We start from the raw sequence: 19,659 nt of genomic DNA on the forward strand, positions 1-19,659 counted from the left end.
CTTTGACCTCCAGCTGCTCAGCTTAAGGTGACACCCAAAGAGTTCAGCTGCTAAATAACCAACCAATCAAAGCCTGTCCTGATGATCAAATGACTTCCTGTTTCTCTAAGAGACTCCTAAGTGTGACCCCGCCTACTCAGATGGCAGAAGCATGGTCTCCACAGCATGCACGTCTTATGAAGAACTCAGGATTAGTAAACAATGCTGAGGTCAGAGGTCAGCTTATGTGTCTCTCTCACACACTCTCTCTCTCACACACTCTCTCACACACACAGGAAATTAGTGTTTGAAAATAAAAACACGGCTCTGTTTGTGTTCCTGTAAAACCGATTGATGTTTTTAATTCTCCGATAATCAATACATCTGATCACATGATTGTTTCCTGATGTCCTCACCTGACTCTGACTCAATGAGGCCACATGTAGCAGCTTTACTAGAACTGAGTTTGACCCGAGACGAACCTGAAGGTCAGACCGACCTCTTGGCGGCGAGGACTGAGAGACTAGGTCATCGGAGGTGAAAAGGTTCATGGCAGATGCGATTGTCAGCTCCAGGAGGTGAAAAAAGAGATAAAGTTTGTCTCTGTTCCTGATCAGACTTCCTGCTGATGACCCAATCAGCTGTGCTTACCTGCACGAGCCTGTACACCTGTAGCAGTCACAGGCTTTGTTCTTTTATTCTGACATCTGTACTCTCCATCCTACATGAAGTCTTTTATTTTGGCATCCCCGCCCTGCTCTGATTGATCATAAGCTTGACTCTTTGGGCGGGTAGTCCACGTTGGTCACCATGGTGACGACCGTGACAATCTCCTCGTGGGCTGTGACGCTCGACTGCTGCTGCTGCATCTGCACGACGCGCTCCTCCACGCAGCCCGCTGAAAGCCGCGCCTCCGCCTCATGATCCCAGCACTCCTCCATCGTCTCACAGAGGAGAGCCAGACCCTGCTGGGGGGGCAGAGAGGAGACCTGGATCAGAGGTCAAACATAGCACTTGTTTCTTTATAAACTACACCAGCGGTGAGGTCATCCTGATGCTTCAAACACATGCATCGGCTGTGGGTAATGTGCTGGTGCATTGTGCGTAGTGACTCACGGCGTGCTTCTGCCAGCACTCTCTGATTGTGGGCCTGAGCTTCTTGTAGACGACCACCTCCTGCATGTCCTCCAGAGACGGATGCTGACCCGCCTCCTCCTCATAGGGCAGCAGGTACTCATCTACTGGACCTGAACCACAGAAAACCAGGTGTGCGGATCAGTCAATGATAGTCTTCACTTTGCCCCACACACACACACACACACACACACACACACACACACACACACACACACACACACACACACACACACAAAGCAGGTGAAGACGTAAACACAGGACGGCGGCGTTGGCCTCCACCGACCACAACGACATGTTCATGTCAGTTTCCTCACATAACCATTCTTTGTAAGCAGGTCAAACTTTAACAACCAACCAGGCGTGATCCCGGCCACGCCTAGTCCCTGGCCGGGGCTGTTGTTAAATTTTGACGTGCTGACCTGGTGAGTCAGGTGACCTTCTGGCGTTTCATACCATCAGCAGCTTTGCAGCGTGATGCGAGCTCCCACAGCACCAGCCCCACAGCGTACATGTCGATCCTCAGGAAGGAGTCTCTCTGGAAGTTGATGGCGCCCTCCAGGACCTCTGGGGCCATGTACCTCCTGGTCCCCACCTGACACAGACAGGAACCAGATCAGCTGTTTACTGAGGTGATGTGACAAACTACAAAGAGCAGAGGAGCTGGTGGAGGAGACATGGATAACGTCACTGATATCAATAAAGTTTGAACTTGTTACGCAGCACTTATCTGAAGCCCCGCCCCCTCTGACCTCATGGCAGGTCCTCACACATATTTTAAAACTCTGTAATAACACAACAGCATCTAAATGATGTCATTACTGTGGAGATCGAGCTGTGACCGCTAAACAAACACAGCTCATTTAGAGCCAACCTCAAAGCTGCTACTAATATGTAAACGCAGTGAGTTTATCACACCATCTGCTCTGCAGCTTCACCTCCTCAAACCCTCTGATTGGCTGCTCTGCTCTCGTTTCTCTCTTTGGTTCCCCACACTCTGGACACTCTGCTCCGTTCAGCTCCGCCTCCCCTGCTGTGCACAGCTGCAACCAGGCCAGCTCAACATCCCAGCACTAATTATTCTTCTTTTATCAAACATCCTTGAATATTTACCCATCAGCCACCAGATGGAGCTATTTGCTTCTTCCTAACCCAGACTGTCCTCACCTGGACCGTCAGGTGTACCTGGAACTCCATCGTGCATTTGCTAAACACTCTTAGATATTTCTGTTTCCACTGACTGTTACACTCTCACTGCTGTAATGACAAAGTGTGACAGAGGCGTAGCTCGGGTGGACACACCTGTCCATGAGCGTCACCTGGAGACTTTCCCGCCTCAAACCTGAGAGCGAGGCCAAAGTCGGCGATGCAGGCAGTCAGGTCAGACTTAAGCAGGACGTTCTTACTCTTGAAGTCCCTGAAAAACACACAGAGCTGTCAGGCAGGTGTGTGTGTACGCACCTGTGTGTGTGTGTGTGTGTGTGTGTGCGCCCGTACGCACGTACCTGTGTGCGATGGCGGGTTTGTATGCAGGTATGTCTTCGTGCAGGTAGGCCAGGCCTCGGGACATAGACTGAGCGATCTGACACAGTTCAGACCAGGAGAGAACGTTGGCTTTAAGGTGGTCAGTCAAGGAACCCTGAGAACACGTCATGGAGAACACAGAGTAAAGACTGAGGTCAAATTTGTTAGAGTGACTCAGTCTTCTGTCCACACATTCACAAACTGAACCCGCTCCAACTCGTCTACGCTCCACGTTCTTCCAGGTTCTAATGGAGTTTTAGAAGTGTTCTGCAGTTCCACCTCCAGCCTGCGGGGTCACTGTTACCTTGTGATGGTAGGCGGTGACAAGCCACAGCTCCGTTTCCAGCTCGCTGCCTCTCTTCTCAGCGCCGAGGAACTGCAGCAGGTTCTCGTGTCTCATCCCGCTCAGGCTAAAGATCTCAAACTCGTTCTGCCAAGACTGACGCTCCTGAGCACAGGTCAGAGGTCAGAGTAGTCAGGGGCGTGGCCCAACTGTGACCTCACACAGAGGTAATTTCTCAACATGTGCTCTTGTGAGACATCATCAGTTCAAAGGGTTAGGTTGCATTTCATCTGAAAATATGTGTTATTGTAGGATCTACTTTACAATATGAAGCTCCTCGAGGCGACTGGTGTTGTGATTTGGTGCTGAGGAAATAAAACTGAACTGAAACTCAAAAGTGGCCGTGGCGGAGGCGAGCGGCTAAAACTGTGAGTGAAGTTTGAAATGTGCCCGTTTCTGTGACACAAAGTAACTCTTAAGATGTTTCAGGCGAGAATGTAGATACGGATATTTCCAAACATCACCTCCCTCTGGGCGAACGGCCAGTTTGCCTCGCCAGGGGTCACCTGACCAAAAGGTCGAGGCTTATTCTCCCTGACTCCTGCCACATCATTTTTAAATCTCCCCAGGCTTTGGCCACTCAGTGGAGGTTAAACATCATGTTTGGCTTATTTCAGTGTTTTAGAGAAAATCTGTTTGATCAAAACTGGATCGTTGTATTTAACTTTCACGTCTCACTGGAGCGCTGTCACTGTGTTTGGAAATGAATATTCCGCTCATCATTATTCCCTCACGCAGATGTGCTCATGTATATGGAGCAGAAACATCTGGCGCAGCTGCTCATGAAGACTTCACACAAAGGATCAGATAATGTTTTTAACATTTATTCTGTTTCTACGACAATAGACAAAATTATTCTCACATCTGACCCGTTTGTTGTTGTTGTTAAATGAGCAGTGTGAGCTGTGCGTACATGTTTGTGTTTCAGTCATGTGACTGTTGGTGCTCAGCTGTATGAAGGTCATCAGTGTGTGGATGTTAGAAGAGCCGTGAAGACCAACACTCTGATGCTCCTCTCATAGCCAAGCGTTTTGCCAAAGTGCTTGGAAGCACTTGCGTAGTAAATGGCCTACTTGTATTATCAATATTAATCACACTAAGATTAACGGCACACACACTGACCTGGCCAGGGAAGATCTTGACGGCGACGTGTTCACTGAGCAGCTGAGCCTTCCACACGCAGCCAAAGCGCCCCCTGGCTTTCAGCTCCAGCAACTGCAGAGGCTTCTGTCCCAGGACAGGGGAGGGGGGCAGGGGGCCGGTCTCCTGGGGGGGACAGGTGGAGATCAGAGACAGAGGATACAGGAAAATAAAGAACATCTTGTCAGGGCTGTCAGGCCACACCCACATGGACATGTGTACATTAAAAACAGTGACAGAACCATGAGAGTGGGCTGGCCTAAAGATGGGCGGTGTGGCGTGCTGACACAGTCATGCAGGGCAAGGAAGGAGCGGGACGTGCAGACATCTGCTGTGTCCCAATTCGGGGTATGCACGCTTGAAGTACGCATTTTAAGTGCGGTTACGTCACCGCCACGCGACGACGGCTGTCCCAATTCGAAGTGTACTTGAAATGCATACTCCAAATGCGCCGTCGATTTCCCCAAATATCAAGCGTGGTCCGGTGCACGCTTCGTGGTCCCATATATCCCACAATTCATAGCGCGGCGGTGGGTGTGGATAATTTTGCCGCAAAATACGGCAGAAGGGAGCGGCCGAAAAGTGAACTGTCAAAAGTAAGTACTGAATATGACGTCACTTATTCATGTGCGAATGTTTAATAACGAAGAACATTAAAACATTGCTGTTGGCCACATGTCGGCAAAGTTATGTGACATTAGTGATGTTTGTACTTTAAGCATTAACTTGGTTTTAAAGCCTCTACTTCTAAATATACATATAGTCGACCTTAATCTTACAGAGAATCTGATGATTTTATGGATAATTAAAGTCAGTCATATATCCACAAACACAACAAGCTGACAGTCAGTGATATATATATATATATATATATATATATAGATATATATATATATATATATATATATATATATATATATATATATATATATATATATATATATATATATATATATATCATAATAATCTGACAATACTATAATATTGGCCATATTATATTTACATTACCATAGTGAGATGACTTTAGTCTCATGAACAACATTAACTAATTATTATTTACTAGCTAATCTTAAATGACTGTTCAGTACAGAAATGAAGCCCTTGAATCATGTTTTACAGTCCTGTGGTCTCAGCCTCAGATACTCAACTAATCAAAGTGATGTCATGACAAAAATGATTGACCAACAAAACAATTTTCTCCTTCATTTCTGTCAAACAAAGCTGTATGTAGCGTGTCTCGCGGTTAGTATCATGGTTGCTAGGCAACCTGAACAGCGCGACGAAGCATATACCGTCCCATTTCACAAGCCTCTCACTTCCGCACTTCTCGTACTTATAGTACGCACCGTACGTAGTACGCGTAGTGTGCGTACTTCAAGCGTGCATACCCTGAATTGGGACACAGCAATCATGTGACACAAAACATAAAGGTGTTCAGAGACCCAAAGTGGGAGAACACAAGGCGGGTGGTGACAGAGCACGCTCAGTGGGTCTCCTTACCTCGACCATGATGTGAAAGGCGTGCTGAGAGGCAAAGAAACAGCTCAGAGTCACACAGACAGGAAGAGGTGGAGCTAACTCACAGCCTCCCTCTGAAACATCAGCATTGCCTCACTACTCCAGCTATGTGTCACCGCCTCCTCGTGTCTTAGCCCCTCCCACCCCAGAGGTGAAGGCACAGGTTTTTAACAAAAAGAGCATCCATGTCACATGACACAGTCACGTGACAGAGTTGATGATGCTGTTAAAAACTACAACAAACACCAGCTCTGTGTACTGTTACCGTGGAAACAGTGCTTTTCCTGATCACCCTGCGAGTGCTTCAGGTCTTTTATTTTGAACGTCAACCTGACGGTGTTCCTGACTTCCTGATTGGACTAAGCAGCAGGAACGTGTCAGGACAAACACCTGATCAGTACACCTGGCTTCAGTGTTTACCTGGAACGAGTTTGTTCACTTGCTGCTGGGACTTCCTGTACAACAGACAGCTGATTAAAGCTGTTATGAAGCATTTATTGTAAACGTTTGTTCTTCATTTTTTAAACTCAGAGCAGGAAGTCACCTGACTGTCACATGACCCACTCCTCACAGGAGGTCTCACCTGTGTGGGCACCAGCACAGGTGGGTAGGCCAGTTTGTGGTGTCGGTACATCCAAAAGGACAGCAGGACGATGGTGGCAACGGCCATGATGGGGAGCAGCGAATACATCAGCGCGGTGACCACCGGGGGTCGCAGTGTGAGTGGGATATTTGTCGCTATGGAAACACACACGGAAAAGATGTTACAACATGAAGTACAGGAGGCTTTTCACTATAAGGTTCCGTTTTAACATCAAAGATTTTCAGAATAAGGTGCGAGATGAGCAGGTACGTACGGGGCAGCGGCGGCGTGTGGTTGCTGTTGGGCAGGTAGAAGAACTTCTGGTTGCACAGACTTCCCTCACAGCAGCAGAAAAAGACGTCAGGGGACTCCTTCCTCTCGACACACTCCCACCTATCAGGAAACAGCACAGATGAGCTGATGCACAGGTGAGGTCACCACACTCAAGTAACCCCCCCCACCACCACCAATTGATGTGTCTCCTCCTCCTCACACGCACTAATGTCTTTCAGCTTTATCACTGAACTCTCAAGTGACCTCACACATGAGCTCACACAGGTGAGCAACAGTGATAGAAATGTTATCACACAGGTGAGCTTTTACAGCACCTCTCAGTTCACATATGAAACCTGATCAATTGCTCTGATTGATACATGGGGTGACTGGTGACAGGTAATGGTAAATGGACTGGTTTTTATATAGCGCTTTTCTACTCTCAGCACTCAAAGCGCTTTATACAACTTGCTCATTCACCCATTCACACAAACACTTTTCTAAGTTCTTAGTGCTATCTAACTAACTCATACATACACGGAGTGTGTGAGTGTGAGCTAACTCTTCTTCTCCTGAAATCACTCTGGTCCTCCGAGTGAACCTACAGCAACACGTAGGCAAACCAATTCAACTACAGGTAGACATACGCCTGAACACACCTGCCCTGAGGGGACTTATAAAATCACCACTCTGTACTCGAACAAAGTCAGGTTCAGGTCTGGGAGCATCATCAATCAATAAACCGATCAGGTCTAAACTCTGCTATCATCCTGTTGAACCACAGAGATGCTCCTTTACTTCCTGTTGTTACCTGAGCATGACCTCTCTGGCCCCACCTACCTGTCATAGCAGCTAGGGTCGTCAAGCCAGCAGCCCTGTTTGACCACGGTCACCTGACCAGAGGTGTTCCTCCAGGTGGCGAAGCAGTGCTGCCGCTTATCCTTCTGCCCGGAGCAGATCTCCACGCCGCTGATGTTCCCTCGGCCCTCCGCTGAGGAGGAGGAGGAGCTGTAGCTGTACAGCACACAGGTCTGAGTCTGAGTGTGGCCCAGGATTGCACCTGAGGAGGCAGAGGAAGCATACAGCATCGTGAGAGTGACTGAAACAGGTACACATCAGCTGTTTCCTGTCAGCTCAAGAGCTAATCAATAACTGACCAATATCCGATCAGCAGGTTTTCTGCAGGAGGTCTGAGGTGACCTGTGGTTGAAGATCACCTATATATGATATACACCATTGAAATAAAGCTGCTGGATAGCTGCCCTGGAGCGTTTCAGTGAGCAGACAGCATCACTGACACACAGCTGACTGCTCGAGCCTATTTTAGCTCTGAGCCTGGATTAGGATCAAAGCAGCTCAGAGTTATTTACTGGGGCTTGTTTCCTGTGACATCAGAATTACACTCTGGTTTCTAATCGATTGTGTTTGTGGTGATGATGTTAGAGCCAGGTGTGCTCACCTGAGGAGCAGGTGATTAGGAGGACGCTGAAGGCCAGCCTGGTGGCGGATCCCATGGTGCTGCTCAGATAAATCCTAGTTTCAATCCTAATCCGGGATTACGCCCCCTCTGACAACAGGACTCCGGGCACCGGAACCATGTCCTAGTCCAAGCAGCGGTTGCGGTCCGTTCACCGGGACGCCCCGTGAGAGCACTCGGGAAGAGGGTCCCAGGAGCTGGGCAGGCCCTGAGACATGGTGCGCTGTCAGGAGATCCGGACCTGAGGACCAGTACAGGCTGCTCGCCGGGTTGGAGCGGTGCTGTAAAGGTTTATGCTGCAGAAATCGGTTTATCGACGAACTGACAGGTTATCAATCAGAAGATTGATCTGGATTAACTCCATCAGCGAACCTCCGGCCATGAAGCACAGTTCACCTTCTACCCCTGCACCATTCTCCACGAATCCTCAGCCGTGCTGTGACCCTGGATCAAACTCACCTCCCCGCAGAGAGCCGGGCGGAGGTGTAGCCTCAGCCCGCCTCTGATTATCACTGCTCGGTCACACGGATGCTAGCTGGCCCGGCTACCCTTTAGCTTAGCTCCGAGGAGGAAAACCTCAAACCGCATCCGCGTCCCGTCTGTTCGCTCAGCGGGAGGAAGCGCCGTGTGAACGATCGCGGACTGGCTCACAGCGTACAGCCGACCTGTACGCCTCCCCCTCACCTCGTCTCCGTATTACTTCCACTCCACACTCTGAGGCCGACAGCAGGAGGAAGATGGCGGCTACGCTGCGATCAGTTTGTTTTTTTCACAGTCTTCCAAAGTCACCTGTCACAGCGTACACGATCATCTGACGGGCACCTGCAAAAACCAATAGGATGCCTAGAACAATCCGGAGCCCCATTTATTCACCAATGATTAGCCGTGTTTGTGTGTAGAGCCCATGGAATGAGGGAAAAGCCCCGCCCACTGGAAAGAGGTTGGTGGGCTGTCAGAAAAATAGAGAAAAATAAAAGCGGAAAGAAACCTCCATAAACCAATCAATTTTCAGTAAAACTATTTTTTTATTAATTTTTTTGTACTATAATCCAAATAAAACCTAAAAAAAAATATATAAATGCTTTATAAACTTTCTGGCCTTTGAGATTTATACTTTAAACTTGTTTCGTCACTTGGTGGTGGAAACAGCAGTTAGCGACTGAACTAACATCATGTAGGTCCTCAGTAATCCAGGTCATGGTAGTCTAAGGAGCTTAGAAAGAAAAACGTCTGGTCTTCTTTAACATCTTGAAGACATTTCACTTCTCATCCAAGAAGCTTCTTCACTTCTAACACCAAATTCATCTAATTCAAGGATTCAAAGCGTTTGTTGTCATGTGTGCAAGAAAAAGCATTACTCTGTACAATGAAATTCTTTGTCTGCTGTCCACACGCAGATGCTGGTTAATATGTACAAATAGATAAAATACAAATAGCATGATAAATAAATGGAGAAAACATCTGAAGTATTAAATAGATTTATGTGCAAAAGAGCAATATGTGAGATGACCTGATGTACAAAAAATATTATTACTGTTAAAATAGGTCAGCTGTTCAGGAGTCTGATGGCAGTGGGGAAGAAGGAGTTGTTGAGTCGAGATGTTCTGGATTTCACACTTCTGAACCTTTGTCTTGAGGGCAAAAGTGTGAACAGTCCGTGTTGGGGGTGTGTGGGGTCTTTGAGGATGGAGGCAGCTCTCCTCTGGACTGTGCGATGGTAGAAGCTCTGCAGAGAGGGCACCGGGGTCCTGATGAATGGTAAATGGTAAATGGACTGGTTCTTATATAGCGCTTTTCTACTCTGTCCGAGCACTCAAAGCTCTTTATACATTTTATACGCTTTATACAGCTAATTCATTCACCCAATCACACAAGCACTTCTAAGCTTAAGTGCTAAGTATCTAACATTCATACACATTCACACTCCGATGGATGCATCGGAGAGCAATATGGGGTTAGTATCTAGCCCAAGGATATTTGGCATGCAGACTGGAGCAGCCTGGGATTGAACCACCGACCTTCTGGTTAGTGGCTGATCCGCTCTGCCACCTGAGCTACAGCCACCATGATCTTCTCTGCAGTTGTTATCACTCTCTGCAGGCGTTTGCGGTCCATAGCAGTAGTGCTGCTGTACCATGCAGTGATGCAGCTGGTCAGGGTGCTCTCCACAGTACAGCTGTAGAACCTGCTGAGGATCTTGGCCGACATACCAAATTTCCTCAGCCTCCTCAGGAAATACAGCCGCTGCTGAGCCCTCTTGACCAGCTGTGTGGTTAGCATGCAGTCTGGAGCAGCCAGGGATCGACCCAAAAACCATCTGATTAGTAGATGAGCTGCTCCACCTCCTGAGCCACAGCCGCCCCTTTTAGAGGTAAAGAATCAATCAGAAAGTAAGGACAGTAATTTTTTGAGGTGATTTGATTAAAAAAATAATTTTTGCTTCTAATTACATAATTAAGGTGTAATTACATCGTCCAACAAATTGATACATTGTCATAAACGCATCATTTATCTACTAAAAATACATAGGAGCTGGCGTCATGTTGTGGAAGCTGCCATCTTGCCCCACCATCATCCACTGGCTGAGATGGGCATCGCTGCTCCGCCTTTTCATGTTTTATGTAAGTGGATTTATACATTACTTTGAATTTAACCTCCTAAGACCCAAACTCTTCCACACATTGCATTTTTAATTTGTCTTTGATATTTGGGCTGATTGGGTCCAATGAATGTAAAAACAAAGAATTACCAGATTTTTTTTCTTACCTTATTTTTGTTTTTATGAAAAATCGAAGCCACATGTGAGGATATTCATTTAAAATTTTGATAGAACTGTAGCAGTATAATGTCCCCATAAATGGATATCAGGCCCTTGTAGAGCAAAATTGAGTATTTTGGTCTAAATAACCCAAAATGCGATGTCCACATATGTGGACGGCAGGTCCTAGGAGGTTCAAGATGTCAAATAGCTCTTTCACACTATATATGACCGTTTCACCTTTGTACATGTATATTTTGGTGAGCTCTTTCTCAGTATGTTTTTCTTCTTATGGAAATAAGCTAAGATTAAACCGGTTAATGTTAGGCTCCAGTGTCCTAAAAAAATCACACCTTTCCCCTGATAAACAAATTGATTGGATTCTCACATTGTGTGGGAATTGATTATCAATTACAACTTTGTTGAGCCACTTCAAAGAAAGTTTCACAGCAGCAACAGAAAGTCCAGATGTGGAAACAGAAGGTTTCCACATTAAAATATCGATATTTTAATCATTTTGGGTAAAATTGTAGTTTTTCATGAACAGGAACACAGTAGAAAGAAACTATCATTCGGATTGTCTACATTGGAAAGAACTACTCCCTCTCCCGCCTTTTATAGTCATGTGTGAAATATGGCTGTATAAATGTGTGGCAGCCTCTGGCGTGCGCACTCACAACAATGGCTGAGCGTAACTGGAGTCATGTGTGCACGTGTTTTACATCCACAAACAGCCGAGACGTGGTTTGCGATACATGTGGCAAGAAAGTGAGGTGTTGTGGCAACACCGCTAACCTCGTCAAAAACCTCAGAGTAAATCATATCACAGAATATGACGAGCTTGAGGCGAACTGAAGAGGAGGAGAAGGACAGGTGCTGCTAGGGCGAGACATGTAAATGACCTTTAAATTTGGTAAATATTTTGTTACAGGCTTGGCCCTTTAAGGGTGAAGCCTGATGGGAAATGTATTTTGGAATGTGTGTGGCGGGACTGCCGTGTGTGGGTGTGTGGAGAGAGAGCGGAGAAGAAGAAAAAGTAACGGTTAGCTACAGAAGAGACGGAACGGAAATAAATAAAAGGAATATAATAACTCCCTCGACAGCCAGAGTTGTGTCGGCGATGCTCGCTGTGAGTAGACTGTTTCAGCCCACTGTACGCGGTGTTCGTGCCTTGGAGAAGAAATAAAGTTCGATGAAGCAGTTTCCTACGCCTCCTTCGAACTCTGCTAGCGGAGTTGACCTGTATAGTAAGCTGTTGCCGGCTACGAGCCAGTTACGGAACTTTCAAGTAACTGCCAGAGGTTTCCTTACTACGGTTCGGGACCGCGGATCTGGCGCGGTAACAATTTTTACGTTTGTTTGAAAGGCACTTCGGTTTTATTTTGAAATCCATGCTTTTATTTTGAAACAGGAAACTGGCGCAAAACCGTTAAAGGGCTGTTAGTAATGTTTCTTTTAGGATATGGTAAATAGTGTGCCTTAAAGTGAAAAATATGTACGTTTCCTTTGCCAATTAGTACCTGGCTGACAGTGGCACAAGGTTTGTTAATGTTTCCTTTAACGGAATAAGTTACATGCAATCAAAATGTCGTTTAATAGAGTTTATGTTGTTAACCTTGACCTTGACCTTTATGTGTAGTTGTAAGTTAGTGAGGTGATATAATGAATTGAGTGATGTAAATTTGATGTATATGCTATATGTGAGCAGGAGAAATTTGTTTCCTTTGATGTTATGGTATTAATATTGCTGGTTTTGATTTGCTCCTAGCTCTTACGGTGTCTTCACTGAATGTTTCAATAAAAACCTTTCCAATAAAACCTCTGTGAAGCATCAGTATAAGAGACCATCATTCAGCCAGGTGATGCTACAAGACAGACGTCTCTCACAGAGTCCTTTAGTGCTGCAGGCAGGCAAGGTGTTCAAATAGCACAGCTTCAGTTTTTTTATTTCTACATGATGAACTCTGCATTATTAAGTGATAAGAACAAGTAATCTGATGTCCTGTAATGATTATGACGCTATCATTTGAGATACAATAAAAGAGTAAAGTTTTTGTACAAAGTATCGGATCAGTATCATCGACACCACCCTGAATTTTACTTGGTATCGGATCGGAAAGGAAATCAGTGGTATCACACATCACTAGTGATCAAACGTCAGGCCAAGCTGGAACTGCTTCCTGTCTTCTGTAACTTCTACAACACTGTCCAATAGAGACACATGAATGAAATGCAGTGTCATTAAAAACACTGATGATCTTTATTTAAAAATGTAATATATTTACATCTGAATAAACTTTTAGGCATTACGCTGACGGACGGATGGATGGACAATGAATGCTTTCTCATCCTTCTTGTCATGCACCATGGAACTGTCTGAGGGGCTTTTCCACTTGGAATCGGGATACTGTGTCCACACTTCAGAGGTGGAGTTTCCAGCATCTCACCTGGGCTTCATCTGCAAACAATCAGCAGGAGGGCTTCTTAAACCAGCGCTGCCTGCTACTCCTCGCCAGTTTGTTCTGCCATCTCCAGTGGTAACTAGGCTTCACCTCTGCTCCAGTTCTAGCTTGCTCCTTCCCTGTGTTTAGATCTCCTCTCCCAACATACTCATCCTACCTTCAAACTCCCTTACCCGTCCAGCACTATTCATTTAAGATGTGATGGAATCAAAGTAATTATTTTCAATCAAATGCTGCAAAGGAATATTTTCATGTGACACAGCGTAAATCTTTCAACTTCAACTTCTTCTCCCTCTGTTGCAGAATTCCCGTTGGATTGTTCCCATCAGGAGCCAGGTGTTCAGTCTCTCGATAGCTTTTCCTCTGGTTCCTGCTCTCTGCTGACACTCCTAGCTCGAGCCACGTTCTCCATTCCCTCTCTTCAAACAAAGTCTCATAAATAGTTTAACCATGTGCATTGAATCTGCATTTGGGTCTAAGCTTTCTATGGAGGGAAGAAATCATCACAGTGACATCTATTCAATTTTTAATTCAATTTTAATAATAATAATAATAATGATGGATTGCATTTATATAACGCTTTTCGGGACCCCTCAAAGCGCTTTAAAATTTTATTTATAGAGCGCCAAATGACAGCAACAGTCACCTCAAGGCGCTTTATATTGTAAGGTATACTTACAAAGAAAACCCCAACAATCATATGACCCCCTATGAGCAGCACTTTGGCGACAGTGGGAAGGAAAAACTCCCTTTTAACAGGAAGAAACCTCCGGCAGAACCAGGCTCAGGGAGGGGCGGCCATCTGCTGCGACCGGTTGGGGAGGGGCAAGGAAAACAGGATAAAGACATGCTGTGGAAGAGAGACAGAGGTTAATAACAAGTACCATTCAGTGCAGAGAGGTCTATTAAACAGAGTGGGTGAAGAAGAAGCACCCAGTGCATCATGGGAATCCCCCGGCAGCCTAATGCTGGGCATACACTGTGCGATTTTTGGCCCATTTTGAGCCGATTTTTTTCAGTCGTGCGACCGTTTTGGGCATCGTTCCGAGTTTGGCTTTGATCGTGTGTCGTGCATCGTCTACATGGGGTAACGAGAAGCGATTAGCGCCTCACGACCAGCTCCCGATCATCAATCGTTTGCTCGTAAGAAAATCAAACCTGTTTGAAATCCTGTCGGTCGTCCTGAGGGTGTCACCGCAGCGTCTCACACTGCGCACGCGCAAACGCAGAAATGAGAGTGAAAAGACAGAGTAGAACGGCGGTGCGGCGTGTGATCTGGACACAAGCCATGGCACAAACTTCTCACCCCTGCGAGTCAATCAGTTTGAGCAGGAGCTGAATAACGCGACTGAAAAAAATCGCAGCACAGTGTATGCCCAGCTTATTGCAGCATGGAGGATTCAGGGTCACCTGAGTAGGCCATCAGCCTACTAAAAGGATACTGAAGAAACCCGTCAAAATAGTGTTAGTCTTCATCACTGCTGCTGGTGGACTCATTTGAACACCTCTGAAATTTGCACACAGGCAAGTATTCCTCTTCTTCCTCAAAATCCTCTCGGGAACGCTTCCTCGAACCTCCAGCTTCATGGTTGTCAAGCTCTTCGTGCGCATCTTCAAAAAGTCCATCACTGCTGCTCTCAGAGTGGTCGTACACAGCTGAGCTGGTCCCCGAATCAGAGTGTGCAAGCCTGGATTTTTTGCTATTACGACCTTCTTCGTCAACATCTTCCTCTCTGGACCTTTTCGTGGATCCACCAGGTTGTGGTTCTTCTTCTGTTACCTGCTGATTGATGTCCTCATCGGCAATATTACCAGCATGAGGACAGCCCACGCTATCAGTGTCAGAAGCAGAGAAGAAGTCAGAGTCATCATCAGAAAACTCCTCGCTCCATCTGATTCTTTTGTTTGGTTCCACGTCTTCTTCATCCATCTCTCTAGACCTCCTCCTGGAAACACCTGGCTGAGGATCCTCTTCTGGGATGTACTGGTGAACATCCTCACAGTCTTCAAATGCCTCATCAGAATCCTCATTTTCAATGCCACCAACAACAACAGCATTATGATCTTCATGCTGTTCATTGTTGTCAGCATTGGCATTATTGTCCCTCACATTAATATTCCGAATGTTGACATTGTTGTCAGCATTGGCATTATTGTCCCTCACATTAATATTTTGAATGTTGACATTGTTGTCAGCATTGGCATTATTGTCCCTCACATTAATATTTTGAATGTTGACATTGTTGTCAACATTGGCATTATTGTCCCGCACATTAATATTTCGATTGTTGACATTGTAATTGTCATCGTAAAGGTAATCGTCATATTGATTCAATACTGAAGCTATTAGCGCATCCAGCCTCCGACAAATATCACGGAGAGCAAGATAAAGATCGACCATGTAGCCCCGGAGTCCACCAATATCTTCGTTAGCTGGTTGGTTAGCTGGTTCATTAGCTGGTCCATTAACTGGTTCATTAACTGGTTGGTTAACTGGTTCATTAGCATGTTCCTGATCTCCACTTGAAAACCTTTGTGGGGTAACCTGCCGGTCTGCAAGATCATTTAATCTTTTAATTAGCATTCATAACTATCTGCTGAAAATCTGTTTTTCATCAATTTCAAGACTGAGCACATGTGCTTACCATTACGGTAATTTTGTAATCCATCTCCTATTCCACTCATTTTGACTACAAGGAACACAAAACAACAATTATCAGTAAACCTCAACTCAGAATGTTCAGAGAATTTGCTTTTTTTGTGATGACTTCAGGCTGCGTCCGAACGTACAAGGCACGTTTTCCTTTTTCGTTTAAAAAAAAAAAATCCAGTCCACGTGCAGTTTGAGAAAATATCTTCTTCCACATGTAAACGCTAAAAACAAACTGAAACGCTGTCAAGAACACGCCAAATCTTAACCGTGTAGAAATGTTGGCCAATCAGAAGTCTAGAAGCCTGGGTGGGAAAACCTCACAAAACCTTACGTACTTCTGAAAAGTTTTTGTCTTTTTCTGGAAAAGCAGCTAATTTTGTGTTACTTTCACGTGCCTTCATCGTTTCAAATGTTAATAACTAAAGACAGCTTTTTGGCTGGAACAGACTCACAACTTTGGAATGGACAAAATGCATACAGCATACATAAATGTCATTTTTTTTAATTACATTTATTCCAAACCAACTGTTTTGAATGTAGAAGCCACGTCTGATGCCTCTGTGTTTCTAAATGGAGGCGCAGTAACTGTGTGTGTATATGTCAGCGTGTAAAACCTGCAGATACTAAGATTAACAGACACAGTATGTTGTCTGCATCCGCCATTGTAGAAATTGATCTCATGTAAACACTAACGTGGCCACAGCGTGGCGTCAACAGCGGCGCACACTTTTGACATTGCCTGAGTAAATGTCCGTTTTCCTCGTCCACACCTAAACACAAAAACGTCGTTTTCAAAAATCTCCACCCTGGCAGGAGTTTTTAAAAATCTCTTCAGTGACTCAATCTGCTGTTTAGGTGTGGACGAAAGGCCCAAATGCAGAGACAAAGCTGCGCTTTCAAAAACAGCCGTGTACATGTGGACGCAGCCTCAGTTTCTCAGAAATTCGAATAGTTTGTTTGAGAACAAAAGTCTTCTCTATTTTCCTAAATGAACAAAACAATCTCAGAAATAATCGTGTTAAAAAGAGCTTCTGTCACTCTAAGATATGATTAAGAACATTTTCTCATTTATGTATAATTTGTCAAATATTACATCAGTTAAGTCTTCATTTGTTTTCCTGAATAATAGATCCACATCATCCTCTCTATGATGGAAAATATAGTCTAGTCTTGCAAAATGTAAAGTACATAAATACTGTCCTGGCAAGCAGGAAAATCAGGCTTTACATATTTAAGTAAATGATCTTAAGTTTATAAACTGAAATTTGAGCTTACTTTAGTTCTTGGTAAATTACAGAGCAGTTAATCCTCAGGGAAACGTCGAAATGTCACTAAATAGTTGTCTGCTTTCATACGGCTGCAGTGTCTCTTCAGTTTTGTGTTCATATGCTGATGTTTTCATTCAAAACATGCTTAAATGCTGTGATGTCACTTTAGCAGCAAAGACTGTGGAATGTGCAGAGATTCTTTTTACATCAAGTTGTTTGCTCAGAGTTTGATATCTTTTAAATGGAGACAAAAAAAAACAGACAGAAGTGAATCTAAAAGACTAAAGCAGTCAATGTGTTATTATTTTTATTTATTCTAATAGTTCCTGTAAAGTTCTACTCTAAGAGATTCATCTTGGCCTTCATGCAGGATTAAAGCTCAATAACACACAAAATATAAAACATTTCTTTACGGTTGTTAGGCAAAGTTATCAGACATATATCCACTGATATGGTCTCATTCTTGCTCTGCTCCCTAATTTTTCCCTGGAGGCATCGCTATGGCAACAACATGTTCCAAACAACAACAACTGAGCTGTTTCCAGAGCGTAATATTTAACATGTCTTTGTTATAAACTTTATTTGTACAAATCTGTGAAGTTGATGTGCACAATGTGGGATTTAGACCTCGGAGGGTTAATCAACAAATCACGAAAAGCTAGCTTAAATTTCTGTTCATGACGGTGCAGATTTCTGACAGTTTGTGTACTTTAAGCATTTAACAATTTGATTGTTTTCTAATAAAAACTATGTGAAACTCAAGTTAGACCTGTGTTTGTAAATGAACCGCCCCATGTTGTGTAGCTTTCTGGATTTTATACTTATTGGGCTACATATTAATTTACTATACAGGCTATACAGTAGATAAAATCTAAACTCACATGTTTTATGTAACTAAAGTGTTTAATCATGTGGGCTACAGACAATAATCAAGTTATGGACTATATTGATATGAGAAACGTGCATACTTACTGCATTTGAATCATTTTAACCATATGTGACCACCTGCATGTCACGGTCCCAGGACTTCTACCTGGTTTTTGTGTCTTGTATTGTTGTTGTTTGATGTCAGTTTTAGGGTCCCGAGGTTGTTCTGTTAATGTTGCTTATTTGATTTCCCCTCGTGACTTTACCCCCTGTGTGCCCCCTCTGTGTATCTGCCAGTCCCCATGCCTCGTTTCTCCTCCTCGTGTATTATTCCATGTTTTCCCAGCCCGCTATGTCTGTGTCAGGGGCGATTCTAGGATCAGAGCTTTGGGGGTGCTGCACACCCAGAGAGCTGCCCATCCAGGCAAGGTAAACTGTACTCGTCACGATGAGACTTCTTCCCCGTCTCTGTCAGTCCCTGCATCCTTAAATGTCTCCAGTTGTCCCGAGTTCCCTCTGTTCCTCCCTGTCCTCATCGTCTGTTGTATTCATCTCCATTATCAGTCATCATAATTTTACCATCTCTGTGCAAGTCTGCAAATTTCTTTATTAAATCATAAGATTCTTAAATTCATCAAGTCTCTCTGTGCCTGGGTCCTCGTCACAAAACATGACATCACTGTTTTGTGCATTTTAACACAATTTAATCCCACATTTGTGAAAGAAAAGCAAAACACTTTTTTGAAAAGTCTGTAACAAAACCATCAAATCTGATAAAGGTTATTTAAATGCTGAAGAATGGATTGGAATAAAAAACATATCCTAACCTTAATTACTGGGGAGAATGAATGAATGATGCTCACAGTGAGTAAAAAGTAAACTGAGTGCATTTTTTGGACAGAGATTCACTTTTAAAGTGTGTGTATAATACAATACAGATACATAAAAATATACTCCAAAAATAGAAGAGTCCTTGAAATGTACAAAATACTATTAAAAGATTAAAAAAATGGAGACACCTTGGCCTCTGGTACAATGTATGAAAATACATACATACAGATACTAATATGGCTCTGCAGATCTTTTCTTGGTTGGTTGGCAAATCTGTCTATCACATTTTGGTGGTCAAGTCTCAAGCATCTCTTTCTCAACTGACATCACAGCCAGGTGCTGGAGTCTGCTTTGACCCATGGTCCTTCTCAGCCAGGTATGGAGCTGACTCAAGACACTAAAAGACCTCTCACAGCTACAGCTGCTAACTGGGTTTGTTAGGGCAACCCGAATAACAGTTTTCAGTGTGGGGAAGATCTGATTATCCAGAAGATTGTACAATGTTAACATATCTGGGATGGCACCAGCCTCACTCTTGAGCTTCAAAACGTTTTTTCTTTTCCAGTTTAACAGTTTGTGTTGTGCCTGTCACTGTTCCCTGTCTGTTTTCTTACCTGGTTCTTCCTGAACTTGTACTTTCTCCTCATGTTCCCCTCTTTCCTCTCTCCCTCTTTGGACTGACAATCATACACAAATAGATTTTATTCAATTAGATTAAAAACAATACTATTAAGATCACTAATAAAAAAGTCCTCTCTCAGTTTACTTTTAACCAAAAGGCAAATAACCAAACCACATGTACATCTAATAAAGGATATAAATATTGAAACACTGATCCAACATTATCCT

General features: G+C 44.3%; 2 protein-coding genes and 1 long non-coding RNA gene across 12 annotated transcripts in view; 1 reads left to right on the top strand and 2 right to left on the bottom strand.

The window, feature by feature from the left end:
• Positions 1 to 309: 309 nt before the first annotated feature.
• acvr2aa (activin A receptor type 2Aa) lies at positions 310 to 8,770 on the bottom strand. 4 transcript variants are annotated; one of them, XM_006799124.3, is made up of 12 exons: positions 7,954 to 8,770; positions 7,335 to 7,554; positions 6,496 to 6,614; positions 6,222 to 6,376; positions 5,621 to 5,644; positions 4,103 to 4,246; positions 2,942 to 3,085; positions 2,619 to 2,752; positions 2,416 to 2,530; positions 1,570 to 1,708; positions 1,096 to 1,226; positions 310 to 947 (listed from the first exon to the last, which is right to left on the bottom strand). In XM_006799124.3, exons 1-12 carry the CDS (start codon positions 8,006 to 8,008, stop codon positions 747 to 749), a joined length of 1,581 nt encoding a protein of 526 aa, XP_006799187.2. In that variant the 5' UTR covers positions 8,009 to 8,770; the 3' UTR covers positions 310 to 746. The 4 variants fall into 4 exon arrangements, with proteins under 4 accessions (XP_006799187.2, XP_006799188.2, XP_006799189.2 ...); XM_006799125.3 differs by having other exon boundaries at positions 310 to 944; positions 7,954 to 8,768; XM_006799126.3 differs by lacking the exon at positions 5,621 to 5,644 and having other exon boundaries at positions 7,954 to 8,768.
• A 1,494-nt stretch (positions 8,771 to 10,264) lies between these two features.
• Positions 10,265 to 13,902, top strand: LOC148098323 (uncharacterized). 2 transcript variants are annotated; one of them, XR_015716605.1, is made up of 4 exons: positions 10,265 to 10,342; positions 10,501 to 10,592; positions 13,033 to 13,266; positions 13,495 to 13,902. It is a non-coding gene; the product is annotated as an uncharacterized LOC148098323 (long non-coding RNA). The 2 variants fall into 2 exon arrangements; XR_015716606.1 differs by lacking the exons at positions 10,265 to 10,342; positions 10,501 to 10,592 and adding an exon at positions 11,684 to 11,858.
• LOC148098324 (uncharacterized) overlaps positions 12,869 to 19,659 on the bottom strand; it is an 11,790-nt gene continuing 4,999 nt past the window's right edge. For 4 of the 6 annotated variants that reach the window (XM_087830093.1, XM_087830096.1, XM_087830095.1 and 1 more), the window contains exons 3-5: positions 19,425 to 19,487; positions 15,837 to 15,881; positions 12,870 to 15,744 (exon numbers count right to left, since the gene is read on the bottom strand). In XM_087830093.1, coding sequence (XP_087686219.1) covers positions 14,657 to 15,744; positions 15,837 to 15,876 — 1,128 coding nt within the window. In that variant the 5' untranslated portion in view covers positions 15,877 to 15,881; positions 19,425 to 19,487 and the 3' untranslated portion in view covers positions 12,870 to 14,656. Of the gene's footprint in view, positions 15,745 to 15,836; positions 15,882 to 17,119; positions 18,420 to 19,424; positions 19,488 to 19,659 lie in introns of those variants that run through there. The other 2 variants (XM_087830097.1, XM_087830098.1) reach the window with 2 other exon arrangements.

Source organism: Neolamprologus brichardi, chromosome 16, assembly GCF_056152115.1.
Source record: "Neolamprologus brichardi isolate AB-2024 chromosome 16, ASM5615211v1, whole genome shotgun sequence".
In the NCBI taxonomy this organism is placed as follows: Eukaryota; Metazoa; Chordata; class Actinopteri; order Cichliformes; family Cichlidae; genus Neolamprologus; species Neolamprologus brichardi.

What these genes read in the sequence shown, in the direction of transcription:
- acvr2aa (XM_006799124.3), bottom strand. Translation starts at nt 8,008, where the DNA reads ATGGGATCCGCCACCAGGCTGGCCTTCAGCGTCCTCCTAATCACCTGC. An exon ending in CCTAATCACCTGCTCCTCAG is followed by an intron (nt 7,555 to 7,953) that starts GTGAGCACACCT and finishes CTGCCTCCTCAG; the next exon opens with GTGCAATCCTGGGCCACACT. An exon ending in CTGTGCTGGTGCCCACACAG is followed by an intron (nt 5,645 to 6,221) that starts GTGAGACCTCCT and finishes TTTGCCTCTCAG; the next exon opens with CACGCCTTTCACATCATGGT.